The 22,669-nt window shown below is 46.0% G+C and overlaps 1 protein-coding gene across 1 annotated transcript in view; it reads right to left on the minus strand.

The window, feature by feature from the left end:
* The window catches only part of MAML3 (mastermind like transcriptional coactivator 3), a 270,993-nt gene that overhangs the window by 81,029 nt on the left and 167,295 nt on the right, over nt 1-22,669 (minus strand). The window contains exon 2 of the mRNA XM_054392413.1: nt 18,994-20,478. Within this exon, the coding sequence (XP_054248388.1) occupies nt 18,994-20,478 (1,485 nt within the window). The remainder of the gene's footprint in view (nt 1-18,993; nt 20,479-22,669) is intronic.

Below are 22,669 nucleotides of genomic sequence, written 5' to 3' on the forward strand. Positions count from 1 at the left end.
CCAGTGTTCCACTACCCTCATAGTAAGAACTTGTTCCTGATACCCAATCTAAACCTGCTCTTCTCTAGTTTGAAGCCATTGCCTCTCATCCTGTCCCTGCAGGCCTTTGTAAACAGTCTCTCCCCATCCTTCTTGCAGACCCCCTTCAGGTACTGGCAGGCTGCTACTAGGTCTCCCTGGAGCCTCCTCATCTCCAGGCTGAACACCCCCAGCTCCCTCAGCCTGTCCTCAGGGCAGAGCTGCTCCAACCCCTTGACCACTTTCGTGGCTCTCCTCTGGACCCTCTCCATCAGGTCCATGTCCTTCCTAAAATCATCTACTGCTTTCAGACCAAGACTTGTGCTTTTCTCCTGTACCCAAATTCTCTCTTTGTGGAAAACCAGAAGCAAATATAAAAAAGAAAAATGCTGAGAATGATCAAAACATCTGAGTGCTGATTATCCAACTTGGATGACATTGGTTGTACCAGAGATCATTTTGCCTTTTTCAAAATCAAGTGAATGCTGCTCTGACATCCAAACCTGCACCCAAATATTGATGGCCCTGCCCTATTAATTTCTGTTTTCCAAGAACTGCTATCCATACCATGTATGGGAAGACATGACCTTCTTCCTTACAGAAAATATCCATAAAGAAGATCTCATTGCTAAGTATATTTAAAACCAGAAGAAAGAGGAGAAAAATCACAAATGATAGGACTGGAATAGGTAGGTTCAGGTGAGACAGAGGCAATTTGCTAGAGAACACAAAAAATGCTTGGTTCTCCTTAGTGTCTGACCACAACTTCTTTTTTTTTTTCCCCAACAAGTGCACAGCATTTAGGTAGCAAGGGATTTGCTCCTTCCATGCCAAGCCATGCCTGTGTACCACTGGAGAGTGAAATAACAACATCAGAATCACAGAATAAACCAGGTTGGTGTACTCCCTTTTCTCCCTGGAAGGAAAATGTGCCTCTGTGTGCTGCTTGCCCACCTGAATCAGCCCCACAAAGCTCCTCAGTGGGGTCATGCTCACACAAGTGCTCTGCTGGCCACAGGATCACCTGTACTGGGACTCAGGAAATTCAGCTCCACTAAAAAGTGTTGGGACACAGGTGGGTCATTAAAGGAGATTAAATTCCTGCCTGTGGAGGTGGCCTCAGGCTTAGTTTGCTGTAGAAGTTACTTTCTCCAGTCCCCATGTGAAAACATCCCTTGGGTAGCATCTGCTGCAAACTTTGCCCTACTCACTTACTGTGCTCTGCTCTCAGCACCAGCACTTATTCCCCAGCTTCACACAGCTTTTAAGCAGCATATGACCATAGAATCATAGCATCATTTTGGTTGGAAAAGTCCTTTAAGATCATGAAGTCCAAGCCTTAATCCAGAACCACCAGGTCACCACTAAGCCACATCCCTCAGCACCACGTCTACACATCTTTAAATACCTCCAGGGATGGTGACCTCACCACTGCCCTGGGCAGCCTGTTCCAAACCTTTGCAACCCTTTCAGTGAGGAAGTTTTTCTTAATATCCAACTTAATCTTCCTCTGGTGAAACTTGAAGTCAGTTCCACTTGTTTTTTTTGAAGAACAGACTAACCCTCACCTCACTACAACCTCCTTTCAGGTAGTTGTAGAGAGCAACAAGGTCTCCCCCCTCAGCTTCCTTTTCTCAAGGATAAAAATTCCCCAGCTACTCTTCATACCCTTGTCCTCTAGGCTCTTCTTTGGACATCCTCCAGCACCTTAATGTCAGTCTTGTAGTCAGGGCCCAAAAAACTGAACCCAGAATTCAAGGTGCAGCCTCACCAGTGCTGAGCACAGAGGTACAATCACTCCCCTGGTCCTGCTGGTCACACTACTTTCAATACAAGTGATATAGGCTGGGCAGCAACTGGCTTGAGAGCAGCCCTGAAGAAAAGGACTTGGGGGTGCTGGTGGATGAGAAGCTCAACATGAGCCAGCAGTGAGCACTTGCAGCCCAGATAGCCAACTAGAGCCTGGGCTGCAGCAAGAGAAGCCCAGGGAGGTTGAGGGAGGTGATTCTCCCCTTCTACTCTGCTCTGGTGAGACCCCACCTGCAGTACTGTGTCCAGTTCTGGTGCCCCTATTACAGGAAAGATCTGGAAGTACTGGAATGTGTCCAGAGAAGGGCCACAAGGATGATCAGAGGGCTGGAGCTCCTCTCCTATGAAGACAAACTCAGAGAGTTGGGGTTGTTCAGTCTGGAGAAGAGAAGGCTCCCAGGAGACCTTCTTGTGGCCTTCCAATGTCTGAAGGGAGCCTACAAGAAAGCTGGGGAGGGACATTTTAGGGTGGCAGGTAGTGATAGGACTGGGGGGAATGGAATAAAAATAGAAATGGGTAGATTGAGACTGAATGTTAGGAAGAGGATGGTGAGACACTGGAACAGGTTGCACAGGGAGGTGGTGGAAGCCTCATCCCTGGAGGGTTTTAAGGCCAGGCTGGATGTGGCTCAGAGCAACCTGATGCAGTGTGAGGTGTCCCTGCCCATGGCAGGGGGGTTGGAACTGGATGATCCTGAGGTCCCTTTCCAACCCTAACAATTCTGATTCTATGACTCTATGCTGTTGGCCTTCTTGGCCACCATTTCTGCAGCAAGAGACATCAACTTTGAATTATGAGAGAGTATGAACCTTCTCCATGAGCCATCTGAGCACTGAAGCTTCACTGAACACACTCTGTTCCCTGGTCAAACTACACCAGTCTGCTTTTCCTGCCCAGGATGAGGTAGGATCTTGCTGTTACCAAGGCTGCAAACCCCAAATGCAACATGACTAAGGATTGAACTGCCCTGTGTGCAGAGCTAACACAAGCTCCACATGCTAATTCTTTGCTAAGCCAAAGCATGGGGCTTTGATTTCCTAACCTCAGGATGTTATCTGGCTCCAGTATAGGATTACCATTAGCTGTGTCCGTCTGTCCTTACAGCAGGGTCACTGTCATGCCATATGCTGCTTGGGCAATCTTGATTCTTTCTAGATTTCTTTTTTTTTTTTTTTCTTTTTTTTTTTAATCACAGTGTTCATCTGAAAGAGCCTGCATTCCCTTGGCTTTCAAAAGCTGCTTTGCATTGCTAATGCATGGGGCTGTAGGCAAAGTTGCATCAGAGAGACAGAGAAAGACAGAGAGAGAGATGCTAAAAACCTGTTAAGATACAAAATGTCTTCAGGGTGCTCTTCTCTTAAATACTAACAAAACCCAGAGAAGATTTACTCAATCTCCATTTACCAAACAAAAGATCCTTTCTAAAATGGCTTTTGCATAACTTCATTAACTTCAGTGAATGTTCCTGGCTTGCACCAGTGTCAACTAGAGAGGGTCCAACCTAGAGAAAGCAGGTCAGGCTCCTGCTACGTGGAAGCCACAGCAGGGTGGGGAGTCACAGCATCAGTACACACCAGGTATCCTGATCATTTGCTACAGCAAGAGAAACCTCCTGCAAAATTCATGGACAATTAATTCTCCCTCTCCCCCCTCTGGTACTGTGGTAAGAGAAAGGGTCATCAGTCTCCAGACTGTCACTCTCTCAGCAGAGCCACAAAAGAAAGAAATCAGGGAATCTGGAGGGAGAATTGAAATGGCTGTTCCAAGATTGATGGCAGCCTTCTGGGACACTAAGAGGATTTTCTACTCGTATAGTACCTATCATCCCAAAGGAACTCAAACACCTTTCTAAATGATATACTGATCTCAAGTGAGGACTACATCCACTGAAAAGCAAGCAGAGAAAACCACTTCCACACAGGTGACAGTGAGGGGCAGCCACAGTGCTGCAAGGAGCACCCACAAGAGACTCAGGTCTCTCTCCTAGGGGTTTAACAAGCCTGGGCTTGACTGTACAACCACAGCCTTGTGACTCCTAGAAGAGAGATGTGATGTCTTCTCTGTTCACAAGGGACTGCTGAAGCAGTCTGTGAGGACTCCTAAGCATCCTCCCCACACCTGGACAAGCAGGTGAAGGCAAGCAGCTCAGCAGAGGCTGCTTGACCCCCATGTAGACAGCACAGCACTAGAACCTGAAGCAGAACAGGACCTGCAGTGCTCTGTAACACTCCTCCCTGTGTTCCCATTTCCCTTTTCAGTCAATCTAATGCTGAGAGAGCTTACTATGCTTAATAGGGAGAGGTGAGCAGAGAGTCTTTTGGGCTGACAAAAGGGAAGGAAAGAAGGGTGAAGGCATGAGTGAAAAGGAAAATGGACAAAGATTGCAGAGGGGCTCAGGGAAGGAGGAGATGACCAAAAGATAGGGAAGCCACCAGACAAGGAAAGAGAGAAGACAGTTATGGCTTGCTTCAGTGAGGAAGAACATCAAGGGAGGTGGCTGAGGGCCCTTCCTCTGGGGAAGTCAGACCATGTACACAAGAAGCAAATGGAAATAGTCCACAGCCATTCAGGTACATAAGCAAAACTGCAGATACATAAGCTGCAAGAGAGATCCAGGCCACGTTCCAGTTGTAGGTGAAGACTTTTTCTACCACTTTCAGAATGAGCAAGTCACAAGAGAATTTGGACTCAAGAGAATGACAACAAAAAAAAAAAAAAAAGAAGAGCCTGTCTCTCACTGGAAACTGTCATGGTTCCCTGCCCCTTTCCCACACCTTCTACTGCTTTCCACTGAAAAAAAGTTCATCATGGGCTGCAGAGAAAAGAGCAGCACCAGCTGCGTCCCTTCCAGGGTATCCAGTGGAATAAAGGTGCTCCTGCAGCCTTGATCAAACCAGTGAGCTAAAAAGTGTCATTGGAGAGCTTGTGCAAACACTGTCCAAGCACATTCAGCTACAACCAGAGGCAAAGATACAGCAAGAAAAATCTGGTGTTGGTCCACCTAGGGTAAATCTCCACCTAGAGGAAATCTTCACCTAGGCATCAGCTGCTTAAAACATATCTTAACAGCCTGTATTCCTCTATTTCCTCATCTTTAATCCACTCTAGGCCATCCAGTTATGGCAGTGATCTTGTCCATGCTGGGATGGAGAGATACAAATGACAGAGGAAGAGACTACAGGTTGACCTCATTGTCAGATAAAATCCATTATGCATGATTAAAACTTAACAAAATGCAATCACATTAAAAATGACTATCATGAAGTGCACCATGATTTACTGACTAAATGAATGAGAAATTTATCTGAATAAAATAGTCCTAGCCCTACTGCATTGGCAATGCATGATAAATTGCTGATTGTGAGGAGATCATTGCTTGCTGTTGGATGACATACATCCATTGATTTTTTTTTTTCTTTTCCTAACAACACTAATTAGCATAATAGCATCTTCACATACATGACAAAGTTTCCTCTCAGCAAGCAAAAATGATTTCAAGCTTTCAGGTCCCAAACTGCAAAGAATAAAGAGGGAAAGAAAGGATTTACAAACTGCCTCCATGTGCTTTATTATGCAGATCAAAGGTCCAACCCTCTGGATCTTAATCCTGAAGAGATGAGGACAACACTCAAGAAAGTGCAGGCACTGTGCAATGAAGCTGTGATCACAGTGGGTTGGTTTTTGCACAGTGGTGATCTAATCTTGTGAGGCCAAAATAAGCCTTTGAGGAAGAAGAATCTAATTCTAAAGAGCTAATGGACACACACACACATATTCCTCCAGTTTCCCTAGGATGCACTGGGGGCAGGCTGCGCAATCCCTTGGGAAGTGCTCCCATTGACTCAGGCTGTATAGGTGAGGAAGCACTCACTAAGCTCAAAAGGCAAAGCACAGCCTATTGATAGGAAAATAAAACTGGTGGAATAGGCAACAAGAACAGAGGAGAGACCACATGATCCTCAATCAATTGAAAATCAATGACAATAACCCTATTTTATTTATTTTTTTTTCCTTTGCAAAATCTGAGAGGCGACAAAAGGCCTCCTTAAAAAGAAAACAGTGCCCTTCCATTCAGCATCCTCTGCAGTACATTGATTTCAGACTTATCCATGAGGATTTTTCAAAATCCATGCTTTTTTTTTTTTTTTTTTTCCAGAGGAGTGTACTTTCCAGGGGCACAATAAAACCTCCTCATGTACTTATATTAACGTCCTGGGGGAGGGAGGGCACACAGAGAGAGGACCTGAGCAGAAGCAGCAGAGGCAGGCAGACAGCTAAGCTGCACTGGTGAAAGCACCCAGGGGAGCACCCAGGCAGCACTGGCCACTCCACAGCTGCTGTTGACTGCAGCAGTCACAGTGCTGGGAGCTCTGCTGAGGTTATAGCCCTGCCATGGCCACTCTGCTGGGCAAAGGGCTGCAGTGGTACCCTTGGTTTTACCCCTCCTGCCCCCCAGTCATTGCCACTGCTGTACTGGTGACTAACTGGAGCTTTTTCCTCTGCTTGGTTAGCACAAAAATCATGTGCTGGCAGTGCACCTGGTGTGCTGGCCAAGCCCTAGCCAAAACAGCCTCCCCTCAAGCTGTGAGTGCATCTGCAGGTGACACCTGTGTCCCTTTCAGCAGGGCTCTTGGAATCCAGCCCACCCTTTATGTAACCAGAGGCAAGGATTATGTTTTTGGTAGCAGTCTGCACTCTTATCTGTGGCCTGGGAAGGACTGAGGGTGTAATCCCCTGTGCTGTCTGCAAACCAGGTGCAGGGACTGGGCAAGTGCAAAGGGAAACTTCACGGTGTGAAATCTTTGTCATCTCCACCTGCAACATAAGACCTTCATCTGTTTCTGGTGCACAAGCCTTTGGTACTCTCCTCACCATGCTCTCTTGTACTGCACAGAGTAAGGTTGGTGGCCACGAGCAGGCACTTGGTGCAGCCATTGGTACCTCTCAGAAACACTGAAATGTTTCTTCTTAATCCTAGACTAGTAAGCTCCATGTGTTCAGATGAGGTTCATGCTGCCTCAGAGTAACCACGTATATTAAATTTTACTACACAAGTGTGTTGTGTAGTTTGTGATATACATAGTGACTATTCCAGAAATACCTTTAAAAGCTGTAAATATTTATGCTCTGTGCAGATGTCTTCACAGAATCAACCAGGTTGGAAGAGAGCTCCAAGATGAAGTCCAGCCAATCACTCAACCCTAACTTATCAACCAGGCCATGGCACTAAGTGCCTCATCCAGGCTTTTCTAAAACACCTTCAGGGATGGTGACTCCACCACCTCCCTGGGCAGCCCATTCCAATGGCCAATCTCTCTTTCTGGGCAGAACTTCTTTCTAAGATCAAGCCTAAACTTCCCCCTGCACAGCTTGAGACTGTGTCCTCTGGTTGCTTGGGAGAAGAGACCAACCCCCACCTGGCTACAACCTCCCTTCAGGTAGTTGTAAAGAGCAATGAGGTCTCCCCTGAGCCTCCTCTTCCCCAGGCTAAACACCCCCAGCTCCCTCAGCCTCTCCTCACAGGGCTGTGCTCCAGACCCCTCCCCAGCTTTGTTGCCCTTCTCTGGACACATTCAAGCAACTCAACATCTTTCTTGAACTGAGGGGCCCAGAACTGGACACAGGTGTGGTCTAACCAGTGCTGAGTAGAGAGGCAGATGCTGAGACCAGTTTCACACAACAATGAAGGACAAGAGAAGGCATCATTAATACAGCTTAAAACTCACCCCCAAAGAAAAATCACTTAGAATTGCTTTTCCATCTGTAAGAATGCAAGGGCTTGTAAGACCTAATTTATTGCCTTCTAGTGCCAGAGACAAATCCTCAAGGTGTGGGAAACCACAGGTCACCACTGGCAATTTAAGAACAGAAAATTCCTACTTTTTTTTTTTTTTTTTTTTTAGTTTTGTTTTAGCCACCTGTGATCAGGACACAGTACAAACAATCCTGACCCAGTGAAACTGCTCCATAGTTTGGGAAGTAAAGTCCTGGTTGAGATGGATTAGTGGGCAGAGTGAAGGTCAAATCACACTGATGGTGCTACCACATTAGTGAGACTATAGCCAAGATCCCCAGGCCTTCATCTGTCCCACAACTGGTTAAAAAAAAATAAATTAGTATGACAACAAATATTTCATACTGTTTCCATCTGCCAGAGGTGTACACAAAAAGCCACAGTGTCTGCACTGATTTCCTGCACACCCTGACAACACCAAACACCAGTCCTGTGCTATTAAATGGGTAAGAAGGGGAGACAAATAAAAGATGGATGAGGGAACCAGAGGATAAACTTGAGCAGGGAGCTTAGAGAAAGAAAAATGACTCATGGAGTAGCAAGGGAGAGAAAAGGAACAGACAAATACCAGTGGACATGTATAGAAAAATACACACCCCACCCCCCAGCTGACTGGACTCAGAGGGAAAGGAGTACACCTGGAAAAATAATTCCCTGGAAAGTGCCTGTTGGGCAGTCTCAGGAACTTTGCTTTCTCTAGGCAATACCATGTACAAAAAAATAATTTTCAATGCAGATTCTTTCAAGGATGTTAACTCTTAAGCCTACAAGGAACATTGTGCCAAAAAAAGGAGAAGTCATCTTCTCAGGCCAGACCTCAAACTGTTTCTAAACTGACCCTTTCAAATTACTTCTCTTGGTATTTTTTTTTAAGGCATTGCCTTTCCCTTAGTGTCTCCAAACAGCATCAGGGAACAAAAGGCAGCTTACAGGCCTACCTCTGTTTCTCAACAATGAGATTTTAGCTAGCAGCAAGGAACCTGGCAGAACAGATTTTACAGAAGGATGCTCACATCAGCAGCCAAAGACTGAGCTGCTGGAGTGAGGAACAGGCTTTAGTATTGCACCTGTGTGAAACAGAAGCGAAAAAGAGACAGAGAAAACATTAAAACATGATTTTGTGACAATGCTGCTGGACTTGAGCTTGCTCTCTTATGAGATACTTGACCCTGTCTAGACAGCTCCCACACTTGCTGTAGAGGAAGAACTACTAACAAGCTCCCACTGGGTTGTAAATGAGGAAGCCACCTGTTTGGAAGATGTGTTGACACAGAATGTGTGCTTTCCTCCCAGTGTGTAAGGTAAGCTTGCAGGCTAATGCATGCAAAACATTCCTCACACAGAGGACAAGGAGCTAAAGAAGAGCAGGATGAGTCAGGAACACTTGCACACATGCACTGCATGGGGGTGAAGAACTGAGGTACAAACAGACTGCCTTGGCTGCCTCAGTCTTAAGCTGGTGAACAACAACATAAAAAGGGCAAGTTTCCCACTGCTCATGAGGAACGAAATCTTTGCTGAGAGAGCAGAAGCCACATTCTTTAGCAAATTAGATGCATCAGCTGGGATTTGGCAGAACCTCCTGAATGCAGGACTTCAAATCTGCACTTAACCACTTACTGGGACAGTCTCTTAAGAGGAATTAAGTGTTCCTACTCTGGGCACATCCACATCACAGACACAAGGAAATCTTTCTGGAGGGAACACACGTCCCGACAGCGCAACGCTGCTGGGTAGCACCGGCCTCAAAGACCCAGAAACGGCTGTGGAAAGCCCCAGAGCAAGGATCCATGGAGATAAAGACAAAAGAGGAATTCAGAGATGCAAGGCACACCTCTCTGTTGAGCTGGAACATCACAGCCAGCTGGGCAGCACAGGCTGCTCAAAGAGCAGTGCTTCACACAGACACAGATTAGGCAGAGAGAGGGAGAGCAGAAGTTGAGCTCCAGGCTCTGAACCGACACCGGGCACCGCATCCTGGTGCTGCCCTGGGATCAGGTGGCCAAGCCCTCCCTTGATGGAGCAGGAGCAGGATGAAAGTCACACTGCTTTAGAGAGGGGATGAAAAAGCTCCTGGTAATATACATCCAAAAAGGTATGTGAGCCACAAAGGAGTATGTACAGGCACATTTACAAAGAGCTGTTGGGTTCCACACATAACTCCACAGAACAGTGACATTATGTGCCAGAACCTCTGAGCACTCCCACTACAAGCCATGAACTGCAGCAAACAAAGATGAGTGGAAATGAGCCACTGAAGATGGGAATATTACTTCCCTTGGGATAAACAAGCAGCCTCTTTCAGTGCCACTGAAGAGCTACTGAGGGAGGAAGTCGTTTAAGGAACATGGGGATTACAGAGCAAGGGATTTTCTCTTCCTGGCAGTGCTCAGCCTCCCATGAGAAGTTTGCATGCTTTAGTTTCTCCACCTGTGTCCTTCTTCCTTCTTCTGGCCATTTCTTGCACCTTGCAGAGTAGCACAGATAGTTGTGGACACCTTCAACTGGGGCAATCCCTGATTTTTTTGGAGCACTTCACAGTGCTACTCAAAATGAAGCTGTCACTGTGGGCAATCTTTAATTAGCTGTAAGCCCTCTGAGGTGGGCACTACCTCGTCTGACATGTGGCTCCCACACCTGGCACAAAAGCTCAGACTGAGCACCACCACAGCAGAAGTGTTAAGATTTTCTTCCCTTCCAATTTCTTTTTGTTTGGTTTTGGGGTTTTTGTTTTGGTTTGGTTTTCTGTCAGCTTGACCTCACAGACTTGCCTGCTTTCAGGAGCAGCTGGAGAGGACTGCCACTTATTCCCCCACCTCCTCTCCTCTCCTGCATGCCAAGGAAGCCATTTTCCCATTACACTGCTAATTCTGGTGATGGGTACAGTGGGACAGGAACCCAGTGGTTTGCCCTGCTGCACAACCTGGCTGGCTACGTGCACCAAAGCTCAGCCTCAGAAACACAGCAGCCCTTCTGGCCTGGCCCTTCCAAAATCCGTTGTCTTTTCCAGGCAGGGAAGAGGAGCTGGTGCTGGAGACAGCAAAGGAGGATGCACACAGCATGGGGTGCAAACATCCCTCCAAGAGAAGGCAGGCCTCATGCTGAATTTCCATGATTTACCCTCCTGTTTACTTGGGTACACAGCTAGGGGCAGGGAAGGACTCATTTATGTTATATGGGGGGAAAAATAGATTGAGGAGGGGAAAAAAAAAGAAGAGCTAGAGGATGGAGCTTGCTTTTAAAATCACCACAAGATTCTTCTAATCATTCAAAACAGGCATTTAAAATGTTTAATCATGAGATACCCTATAACCTTTACCCCTCACAGACTGATTATTTGACAAAGAGTTTTGCCTGCTGCAAGCTCCCCAGCAGACAGCAGAGCAGAGGGAGAATGAAGGGAAAGGAAAGGAGGTCCTTGGCAGAGCAGGATGGGTGATCACCTAAGGCAGAAACTGCAGGAATTGTACTTAACTCAGTTAAACAGCAGAGTCATTCCATCCCTCCTGCAGTAAAGGGAACACAGGGGAAGCTACTGCTTATATTCAAGAGTAATTCTTGTTGCAAGCATATTTCTGGATGTAAAATGAACCCTTTTTTTTTTTTTCAAATACTAATGAGAAAGTTGGCGAGTTTGTTTGGAATTAACTGAAAAGAGAGGGGCAAGATAGACTCTAAATGTGTAAACTCCAGAAAAAGGGGAAGGAAAGTCATGCTCCCAGAGAAATTACACAAGGACAAATTTAAAACTCAAAAACGTTACCTAAGTGCAATCTGGGATCAAATCTGTGTCCTGGCTGGGCCATGCAAGATCTCAGACTGGAGAGAAAGGGATCAGACCAAGTCACACCAAAACCCTGTGAGCTCTGGCAGCCACCTGTGAGGCACTAAAATAAAGATACAAAGTGCACTGCCAAGGATGGAAACTTACCCTTAGTCTTTGGATTAAGTCTTCTCTCAAAATAAAAAGACAGTAAGAGAACACAGCTCATGAGCTGAACCCATTGTTTACATCAAAACACAACAGGCACCATCTGGCAATAAACACTTTTCTGGATCCACACAGAATAAGGGCATCAGGGGTAACTGGGTTTACCCCATAGTTCTTTCACAGTCTATATGCTCATTCTTGAAGGTGAGTGCCCAAAAGCAAGAAGCAAGACAGAGAGGAAAGCTTTTTGTTTTCCAGAGAACTCTTGGCGTAGCACTGTTAAAGGAAGAAAAGGCTATGTGGATCTTTCAGTCACCATCTAGCCCTGAAAGCATTCATCTTTTAACGCTGAATTAGTTACACTGATGCTCAGGGGGCAGCAAATTAGCTTGTGGAAGAGTAGAGTACCAGGGAGAGCATGGTGTGCTCTTCTCAGTTGCACCCTGTGAGAAGACAAGGGGCAATGGATAGTAACTACAACATGGGAGGTTCCACCTCAATATGAGGAGGAACTTCTTCACTGTGAGGGCCACAGAGCACTGGAACAGGCTGCCCAGAGAAGTCTCACAGTATATCAAAGGGTGGAAAGGACCTCAAGAGATCATCAGGTCCAACCCCCCTGCCAGAGCAGGATCACTTGGGGTAGTCTGCACAGGAATGCATCCAGGTAGGTTTTGAAAGTCTCTAGAGAAGGAGACTCCACAACCCCCTGGGCAGCCTGTTCCAGGGAAGTTGTGGAGTCTCCTTCTCTGGAGACTTTCAAGACCCATCTGGATGCATTCCTGTGTGACCTGTGCTAGGTTCTATGGTCCTGCTCTGGTTGGACTCGATGATCTTTGGAGGTCACTTTCAACCTCTGACATCCTATGATCCCATAATGTTCAAGTGGTGCTGTCACCAGCTTAATACAGATCCAGCTATAAAAGTGGGTGGAAAGAACACAGTTTTACACCACCTGTATATTAACATTAAGAGCATCCACCATAGACAAGAAGAGTTAGAGAGGCTCAAGCTCAGTAAGAAATGGATTATGGACAGTACTGCTTACAGCAGGTAGAATGGATCACGAGACTGAGAGACAAAAATTGATGGTGATGACTTGCACTTCAAGGAGAAAATGGCCAAACAAAACAACCCAGGAAAGAGCAGCACTTTATGTAAAAACATGCTGCTGCTGGCTATAGACATTGCAAAATCACAGCACTTCACAACTGCAGTTGTAACTAACGAAAGTCAAGGAGAGCTGGATGGCACAGGTTATATCATCAGACTAACACGAGGACAAACTGCTCTTTACACAGCAATCTAGATCATGTAGGGAGAAAAAGTGTGCTATCACAGTGACTTTAAAACAGGGGATATTTAATACACTTTGTGCAGTCAGGAACACAAATTTTCTGCTTCTGAAAGCGTTGCAGTTTGAAGGGGGAACTTTAGCCTAGTCCCTGACTGCAAATAAAATTATTACCACTGGATACAAAAGAAAAATAGTGATAATGTCTATATAATTCCTTGGCTTGCTAATGGGGATATAGAGAAGAGGCATAAACAATTTTTTCCCTCTTTTCTTTTTCCTGTCTCCTCTTCTTGCAATCTCTCTCTCTTCCATGGCCTTGCCAGGGTAGCTCTGTTTTGACTACTGTGTGAGGTAATGGGAAGGAGGGAGGGAGCAGGGAAGAAGGTAAACAGATCCCCTGGGTCCATCCGGGGGGGGGGGGTTTGAGGAGTTTCTGTGTTGTTAATAAATTGTAAATGCATCTATATTGTACATATATTGTCTATTTTGTACATATTCATTGCATTTCATATTTCTAGATTTTAGTTTGCTTGGAAATAGAGCTCCATTTGCTTCCATCCCAAACTGAGCTAGTCTGAGAGATTTTGTTTTGGGGGCTAGTTCTCCAAATTAGTTGGGGGGTAATTTCAACCTACCACACAAAGTGCTGTAGGACATTTTCTTTTCAGGTGAGAACAATTCACACTATGAGTCTTCAACTGATGAGAAGCAAATGGCACCACAGCATATTTTAACCAATCTTGGTCAAGTGGAAAGCTGCTAAGAACCAAAGATTTTGCCTCCACAACTGTGGTATTTATAAAGAAGAAATCACCTGTTATTCTGACACACTCTCCAGCAAAATGATGGGACAAGTGGTTTCAGTTCTCTACCAGTGATGGCTCAAGAGCATAACCCAAGCATACTGATTCTGCATGGTTTCAGAGAAGCAGGTTTCACCCAAACACACCTATGGTTTTCTTAGGAAGGGACCTCAAAAGCTCATCCAAGTCCAACCCCCCCTGCCAGAGCAGGATCACCTAGAACAGATCACACAGGAATGCATCCAGGTAGGGTTTGAATAGCTTCAGAGAGGGAGACTCCACAACCCCCCTGGGCAGCCTCTTCCAGTGTTCCATCACCCTCACAGTGAAAAGATTTTTCCTCCTGTTTCCATGGAACTTCCTATGCCTCAACTTCTACCCATTGTCCTTTGTCCTGTCACTGGGTATCACCAAGCAGAGCCTGGCTACATCCTCCTGGCACTCACCCTTTAAGTATTTACAAACATAATGAGGTCATCTCTCAGTCTCCTTTTCTCCAAGCTGAAGAGCCTCAGCTCCCTCAGTCTCTCCTTGTAAGGAAGATGTTCCACTCCCTTCATCATTTTTGTGGCTCTGCACTGGACTGACTCTTTCAAGCAGTTCCCTGAGGTCCTTCTTGAACTGAGGGGCCCAGAACTGGACACAATACTCCAGATGCAGCCTCAGCAGGGCAGAGTAGAGGGGGAAGAGAACCTGTCTGGACCTACTAACCACACTCCTTGTGATACACCCCAGAATGGCATTGGCCTTCTTAGCCACAACAGCACAGTGTTTCCATTCCAGGTTGTGTGCCCTAAAATCTGGTAAGCCAGTTGTGTTTCTGTCACACTGTCATGCAGCAAACACAAATCTGTAAGCTTTCTCCTCTGTTTCCAGCTAAGCTTTTAATATGGCCAAATACCAGAACATCTACAATCTTTTTTTTTCCCCTCACTATCCCAAAGATAACCTTCAAACCAGAATGAAACCTCTTTTACAATTCCAAGTGAGAAACACACCTTTTTCACTGGCAAAGGACAAAGCTGATTGTGTTCTGGAAACGTTCTCTGGACACACATCTCCCTTTATCCTTCACATGCAAAACCAGACTGAGCAGATGATGCATCTTGAATTTATCAGATTAAAACAAAAGACAGAGAATGTGAAGATATTCTTCCAGTGTGGTGCCACTTCTCCTCCTCATTCACATCCCTCCAATTTCAAACAACATAACTACTGGTTTCAATAGGAACTATAATTGCAGAATCCTCACAGTCCCATGCAGGCAAAGAGCTGCAGTCTAGTTTTATTTTTTCTTACACCCACGGAGAATTCTGTTTTGTTTCAACCTCTCATTACTCTCCCTCCCTCACTTGGCTCCAAACATCAAATTCTGTCTCAGCCATTCACCATCTATTCCATTGGGCTGCTTTTTTTTCTCTTACCATTAAACATCCTTATTGAACAGCTGGAAATAAGAAAAGGCATAATGATCCTGAAATTTCCCAAAGAAAGTGTTTCCACTTCTCCCAAATTTGAAATTAGATTTTTGGTAGAAAAGCAAAGGAGAAGGGAGGAGAAGGGAGGAGAAGGGAGGAGAAGGGAGGAGAAGGGAGGAGAAGGGAGGAGAAGGGAGGAGAAGGGAGGAGAAGGGAGGAGAAGGGAGGAGAAGGGAGGAGAAGGGAGGAGAAGGGAGGAGAAGGGAGGAGAAGGGAGGAGAAGGGAGGAGAAGGGAGGAGAAGGGAGGAGAAGGGAGGAGAAGGGAGGAGACGGGAGGAGACGGGAGGAGACGGGAGGAGACGGGAGGAGACGGGAGGAGACGGGAGGAGACGGGAGGAGACGGGAGGAGACGGGAGGAGACGGGAGGAGACGGGAGGAGACGGGAGGAGACGGGAGGAGACGGGAAGGGAGTGCCTCTCATAGAACCTTAATTCACATCTCTCAAAAGCTAAATGGAACATTTTAGGTTAAAGAAAGTTCTAATTTTTGAGAGAAGGATGGTTTAGGCTTGCTTGCTTTTATTCTTTAGGACACACTAAAAGCCTAAACAAAGCCCATGTTGCACCTTGGTGTGAAATTAGTTTCTTTTATTTTAATATATGGGAACCGAAATAGCAGAGGACCTCTAGCCCTCAAATATCTAACAGGTTATCAGCCCCAGTGAAAACCTTTACTTGCTGTTTCAGCCTATAGCTGCAGAAAAGCAAGAATGAAAGAATGACCCAGGAAAAGCAGGAGGCTAAAGGGCAACACCTGCCACACACCCACAAACCAACACCTGGGTTTAGGGCAGATCAGGGTAGTTGGGACAAGGCAAATAGCAGGGATTTCCATGTACAAGCCTGACCAAGTGGAGAACAATCAGGACCATGGAACACTATGGTTTAGGTGTGGTAGGTAGTAGGACAGCACCTTGCTGAAGGTAGCTGGGTCAGGATCTGACCATGGTTTTAGCAGTCAGTTCCTCAAAAAGTGGTCTGAATTGCCTTCAAGTCAACCCCAGAAAAACCCTGACTCAAAAATCTAAACGAGTTTCTGCTTTGTGGAAAACCAGACAAATACCCATCCAGTGCTCCTTTGAAAAGAACAAGCTGCAGCATAACCCAGAGGATATCATAGAAGCATAGAATTGTGAGGATTGGAAGGGACCTCAAGGACCATCCAGTTCCAATCCCCCTGCCATGAGCAGGGACACCTCACACTACATCAGGTTGCTCACAGCCACATCCAGCCTGGCTGCAAAAACCTCCAGGGATGAGGCTTCTACCACCTCCCTGGGCAACCTGTGCCAGTGTCTCACCACCCTCATGTTATATAACAAGTATGACTTTGTCTTAAGTTTCTTCTTTATATGACACAGAGATGACTTAATATCTGGGTTTGGTTTTGGAAGGCTGTGCAGTTGTATCTAGTTTTTCCTACATTAAAAAAAAAAAAAAAGAAGGAACTGAGATTAGATATATGAAACCCTGGCTTCCTGTTCCCACTGGAGAAGTGCAGTGAGGTATTAACATGAATTTCTCAGCTTATCAAATGGAGGACATAGCATTAACTTTCTCATAGGCAGTGCATCTTTGCTGTTGGATGGGTCTGAAGAGTTCAACAGATTTAACAAAATCAAAGCAATGAAGCACTGGACAGCATGACCAAACACCTTCTGCCTCTCAGTTATGACCTGGCAGACCTGTAACTCGGATTGCAGCCTGAGTTTTATGTCATTATCATGTCATTTCTTCCCCAAAAGAAGAGGCTTTAGACCACCTAGTTCTAGTTCTAATGCAGAACGAAAATAAAGAGGTGAACAGCTGAGCTGCCACCATACAACCTGCATGAAAACCAGGAGGCAGATGAACATTTCGTTATGGTTTGCAATTAATTTTAGATAATATGTGATGGGCTCTGACCCAGTAAAGCTCCTGCTCCTCCTGTTGGTAGATGCCCAAACTCCACAAGCTGAAGAAGTGACAAATTTTGCTGTATTTCTGCATGCATTAGAGTGTGAGTCATGGTTAAACCACGCTTAGAAGGAAGCACTCCTCGTAGGTGGTGTGGAAACAGCTGGTTTGGTAAAAAGCTGTTACGCTGAAACTATCACCCAACAACTCTATCACTATTATATCACAACCCCTGAAGTGTTTTGGAGGCACACAACTTCTCTGAAGGCATCACCTACTTTGCGAAGGGATTATTAACTTCAGTTCTCTTAAAAACCTTTAAAACAACATCCAGAAAATGTATTCTTGAGCCTTTCCACGACACTAGTGTGCAGATCTTTACAGGAGCATACCCAGGAGGCAACTGGTTATTCATTAATTCCAAACTGTTCCCTAGGACTGGCAGCTGACACTCCAGGGGTTAAGCAATGCCAAGTCACTCAAGCCAACATGGATGCTGGAAAACTCTAGAGATTCACAACAATAAAATACTTTAGGTTGAAAGGCTCAGAAGAAACCATCTCGTTCCACACACGGTTCCAGCAACACTAAAAGCATTTGGTTGTGCTTCCATCTTCCAGAGGAAACCAAACACACTCAGCACCCAGAACGTCCTTCCTTTGTTCCTTGAGCCACAATGCCAAACATGCTGTTTAAAGTTGGTTCAATGCCTGCACCAAAAAGAAGGGGCTAACCACTCTCTCCTTTTGTTACAATGCAAACTACACCATGGAAGCTTAGCCATTTCAGGAGCTGAAACCATGAAGTCTTGCATACGAAAACAAAAGGAAACAAACCATCCAAAAAGGAGTGACTTCCGACCCCCAACTTGCTCCTATCCCTAAGCACTCTTCGGCAGAAGCACAGGGAATGAGCACTAGGTTCAGAGAAACTGTGGCTTAACCACACTTCTAAAGCCTAACATGACATCATTTCAGGCATTTCTTAAAATCACAGAATCAACCAGGTTGGAAGAGATCTCCAAGATCATCAAGTCCAATTGACCACCCAATCCTAACTACTCAACCAGACCATGGCACTAAGTGCCTCATCCAGGCTTTTCTTGAACACCTCCAGAGATGTTGACTCCACTACCTCCCTGGGCAGCCCATTCCAATGGCCAATCTCTCTTTCTGGGAAGAACTTCTTTCTAAGATCAAGCCTAAACTTCTCCCTGCACAGCTTGAGACTCTGTCCTCTCGTTCTGTTCCTGGTTACTGACCAAGTTCCAATACCACATGAAAGGTCCAAGGAGAGTCTGCAATAACTTTCCAGGATAAAAAGAGAGAATCATGGAATTGTCAGGGTTGGAAGGAACCTCAAGGATCATTCAGTTCCAACCCCCCTGCCATGGGCAGGGACACCTCACACTACATCAGGTTGCTCACAGCCACATCCAGCCTGGCTGCAAAAACCTCCAGGCATGAGGCTTCCACCACCTCCCTGGACATCCTGTTCCAGTTGTCTCACCATCCTCAAGGTGAAAAACTTCTTCCTAACATCCAATCTGAATCTACCTATTTCTATTTCTGCTCCACTCCCCCTAGTCCTATCACTACATGACATCCTAAAGAGTCCCTCCTCAGCTTTCCTATAGCCCCCTTCAGATACTGGAAGGCCACAAGAAGGTCTCCTCATAGCCTTCTCTTCTCCAGACTGAACAGCCCCAACTCTCTCAGTCTGTCCTTGTTGGAGAAGTGGTGAAAAACTTCTTCCTAACATCCAATCCGAATCTACCCGTTTCTACTTTTTTTTCCACTGAAGGAAGACCTTGCAAGTTCCAATACCACATGAAAGGTCCAAAGAGAGTCTGCAATGCCATTCCATACTTTCCAGGAGAAAAAGAGAGGAGGAGACCTTGCAAAGAGACACCAAGCCCTTGTCTCAGCCTCCTCTCGGCTGCCCACCCCTCGCGCACCGGGCTTACCTGAGCGAGGGAAGGGATCGGTGCGTACGCCATGGGCTGGTTCATCATCCCCTTCTGCTTCATGAGGAGCATGCGCTTCTGCTCCTCGCTCAGGTGTGCCATCTGAGCCTGCATCTGCGGCTGCTGGGGCGGCTGCTGCTGCTGGATGTAGGGCATCATGGGGTTCTTGCCGGGATTTGCCATCGGCGGCGTCATCCTCTGACTCAGCTCGGCGTTGAAGTGGGTCAGGGGTTTGGTGTTGCCGTAGGAAAGCATGTTGGGCTGTTTGCTCAGGGAGTTTGTGCCCAGGTTATTTGGCTGCTGACTGATCATACTCAGGTGGTTTTGAGGGAGGTAGTTATTCATCGTGGTCTTCTGCGGATTGTTTGCCATAGGAGGCACTATTGGGTTTTGGTTGTTAAAGGCTTGGGGATACATCATTGGACTATTTGGTTTGTCTGCGCTGAAGGGTCCGCCGTACGGACTAGATGGAGGGCCCACCGGTGACCAGCTTGAGGGTTGATTTGGATGCTGCTGCTGCTGCTTCTGCTGCATGAGCTTGGCTCTTTGCTGCTGCTGGGCTGCCATCTGCTTCAGCTGTTCAGCTGGAGACAAGTCAGCGCTCGGCATGCTCACGGGCCCAGGCCCCGACCCCGCCACCGGTGCTGCCGCTGGGTTCATGAGATAGCCATTTCCAGAGCGTGCCTGCGTCTGGCCCGGGGTGTGGGCCTGGCTGGGAGTCTGGGGGGACTGAACCACACAGTTTGCTGGTGAGCCGGCCGGGATGGGGGCTGGTGGGGCGCTGGACGCAGAAGCTATGCTGGAGGCGGTGGAGACGTTTGAAAACGGAGGACCAGAAGAAGATGGCCTCACCTGGGGAGACCCTAGTGGGACATGAGCAAAGGGAGAATGAGATGGATCGCTCTTCACACTTGCACTCTCTTGAGCCTCTGTGGAAGGCCTGGGATACTCTGGCTCCTTCTTCTCCTCGAAGTCTTCGTTGAACAAATCTTGTATATCATCTTCTGGAACGGTGTTTGCCAGTTCATCTATTAGCTCCTGCCACTCTTGATCGTTCAGGTTAATGTCTGAAAAGAGCTTATTCTGATTTGAAAGAGATGTTTCGGAAGTGTCTATGCAGCTAGGGTCATCCAAAGGCTCTTGCTTTAGCTCCTTGTTCTGCAGGATGTTAAAACTATCCTCTAGCTCGTTGCAACCATTAACAGGGAGCTTTATCTCTGAAACTCCACCATTTTTACCCAAGTCTTCTAGACCAGTACTGTGAGTCCCACTGTTCTGCAGGGGCAGGGGAGCTTTCATGTCAAGCTGGTGAAGAGGAGAAACAGCAGGCAAAGGCAAATTATTGGGCAAGCTGTTGATGGCCTCGACATCCTTCCGTATCCTCTTGCTGGTCGGAGAAAAGCTCCCATCACAAACTCCATTCTGCTGTTCTCCATTGAGAGGTGAGCGGGCACCTTCCAACTTCCTTTTGACTGTCTCTTGAAGCTTAAAGGGAAACAAGAAAAGAAAAACCCAAATTAACTAGATGCAGAAACAAACAACAAATGCTGATGAGCCTTGTGATAAATACCCCTCATGAGTATCTGTCACAAGACAACTAATGACAAGACTTAAAAACTAATTAAGAAGTTTCTTGGGTTTCATTCTTGTGCCTTGACCTGAGAAGACAGGCTAAAAGAAACAAAAACCCTAAACAAAACAACCAAAAACACCCCAACCAAACCAAACTAAAGAATAAAAACCACCAACAAACCTGCCCCTGCAGAAGAGAGCAGAGCTGCAAAACAAATCTGCTCTCCAAGCTACCAGAATTTTATGGAGCAAGTTGACTAATTCAATTTTTGGACCTAACTCAGGAAAGAGTCTCAAACGTTGTTAAGACATTATGAGAAGTCTTAAATTGACAGGCTGGAGAGGTGAGCCCAAGCCAGCCTCATAAAGTTCAACAAGACCAAGTGCAGGGTCCTGCATCTGGGTCAGGGCAATCCCAAGCACTGATATAGACTGGGCAGGGACTGGCTTGAGAGCAGCCCTGAAGAAAAGGACTCAGGGAGAAGCTCAATATGAGTCACCCAGCCCAGAAATGACAATGACAGCCCAGAAAGCCAACAGTATCCTGGGCTGCATTAAGAGAAGCATAGCCAGCAGGTTGACGGAGGTGATTCTCCCCCTGTACTCCACTCTGGTGAGACTCCACCTGGAGTACTGTGTCCGGTTCTGGAGCCCCTATTACAGGAAAAATATGGACGTGCTGGAAGGTGTCCAGAGAAGGGCCAAGAGGGCTGGAGCACCAATCCCATGAGGACAAACTGAAAGAGTTGGAGTTGTTCAGTCTGCAAAGGAGAAGGCTCTGAGGAGACCTTATTGTGGCTTCCAGTATCTGAAGGGGGCTACAAGAAAGCTGAAGAGGGACTTTTTATGGTGTTAGGTAGTGATAGGACTAGGGAAATGGAAAAAAAAAAAAAAAAAAAACTAGAAGTGGGTAGATTTAGATTGGATATTAGGAAGTTCTTCACCATAAGTGTGGTGAGACACTGGAACAGGTTGCCCAGGGAGGTGGTGGAAGCCTCATCCCTGAAGGTTTTTACCCAGGCTGGATGTGGCTCTGAGCAACCTGATATAGCGTGAGGTGACCCTGCCCATGGCAGGGGGGTTGGAATTGAATGATCCTTGAGGTCCCTTCCAACCCTGACAATTCTATGATTCTAAATTGGACCCAAAATTTAAACATGCTAAACACACACTAAAATTAACTATTTACTCTGATTTGTTATTGGAAGTTTCTAGAAGCTTCTTGAAGCACACCTGCAATACAACTGATTGACTACTTGATTTGAAATGTGTTGTTGATGCTGAGGTTTGGTTTGGTTTTTTTTGGTGAAAATTCATTAACATGGTTTCATTTCATTAGCCCTCTGTTCATGGCTTCAAAACACAGTGAGAATCAGTTTTAAGTGAGGATAAAAAAAAAAAAACACCACCCTAAAAAAAAGTAGAAGGCATTTTGCATGATGTTAACTCAATCAAAGAAGAAAAAGGAAATAACCTGTGTGCTAGGAGCTCACATGAAAAAAAAACAAGCAACTAACAAATGACAGCAAGACAAACCTCCTAGAAAGCAATGAAATGATAATGTAAGAATGTTATAAAAGAAATAGTGTATTAATATAAGCTTTAATTCAGATTAAAAGAAGCATAGCAAAGCACTGTAACAACCCTACACCAAACATTAAGCCCTCTGCTTATGTACCAGGCTAAAAAAAGCATCCCTCTTTGGGTAAGGCAAAAAACAATAGTGGGGAGGGGAGGAAGCAAAGAGGTCACAGCTCTAGCAAACGCCTTCAGGACACACTTGCATCCTTGATACTAGAACAATAGAAGACAAAATACTGAAAGATTTTATCAATTTTAAATGTATTTTTACTGGTATTAAAGTCCCAGACATGCAGCTCCCACCCCTTCCCTAACCTAGAGGTCCTCAACCTTCTTTCTTCGCACAATCTAGATCCCATTTATTTCTCCCATCCCAGAGGGCTAGCTCTCTTTTCATCCCATGTGTAAGACGGGCAAGCAAATCCATATCTCATCCCCTTTTCAGAGGGAGTGGTGCTGAGAAGGCTGCACCCTTCTCTTGCCCTTCAGGCTTGCATGGCCTCTTCAGCTCACAATGCTAAAG

This window comes from Indicator indicator, chromosome 25, assembly GCF_027791375.1.
Source record: "Indicator indicator isolate 239-I01 chromosome 25, UM_Iind_1.1, whole genome shotgun sequence".
In the NCBI taxonomy this organism is placed as follows: Eukaryota; Metazoa; Chordata; class Aves; order Piciformes; family Indicatoridae; genus Indicator; species Indicator indicator.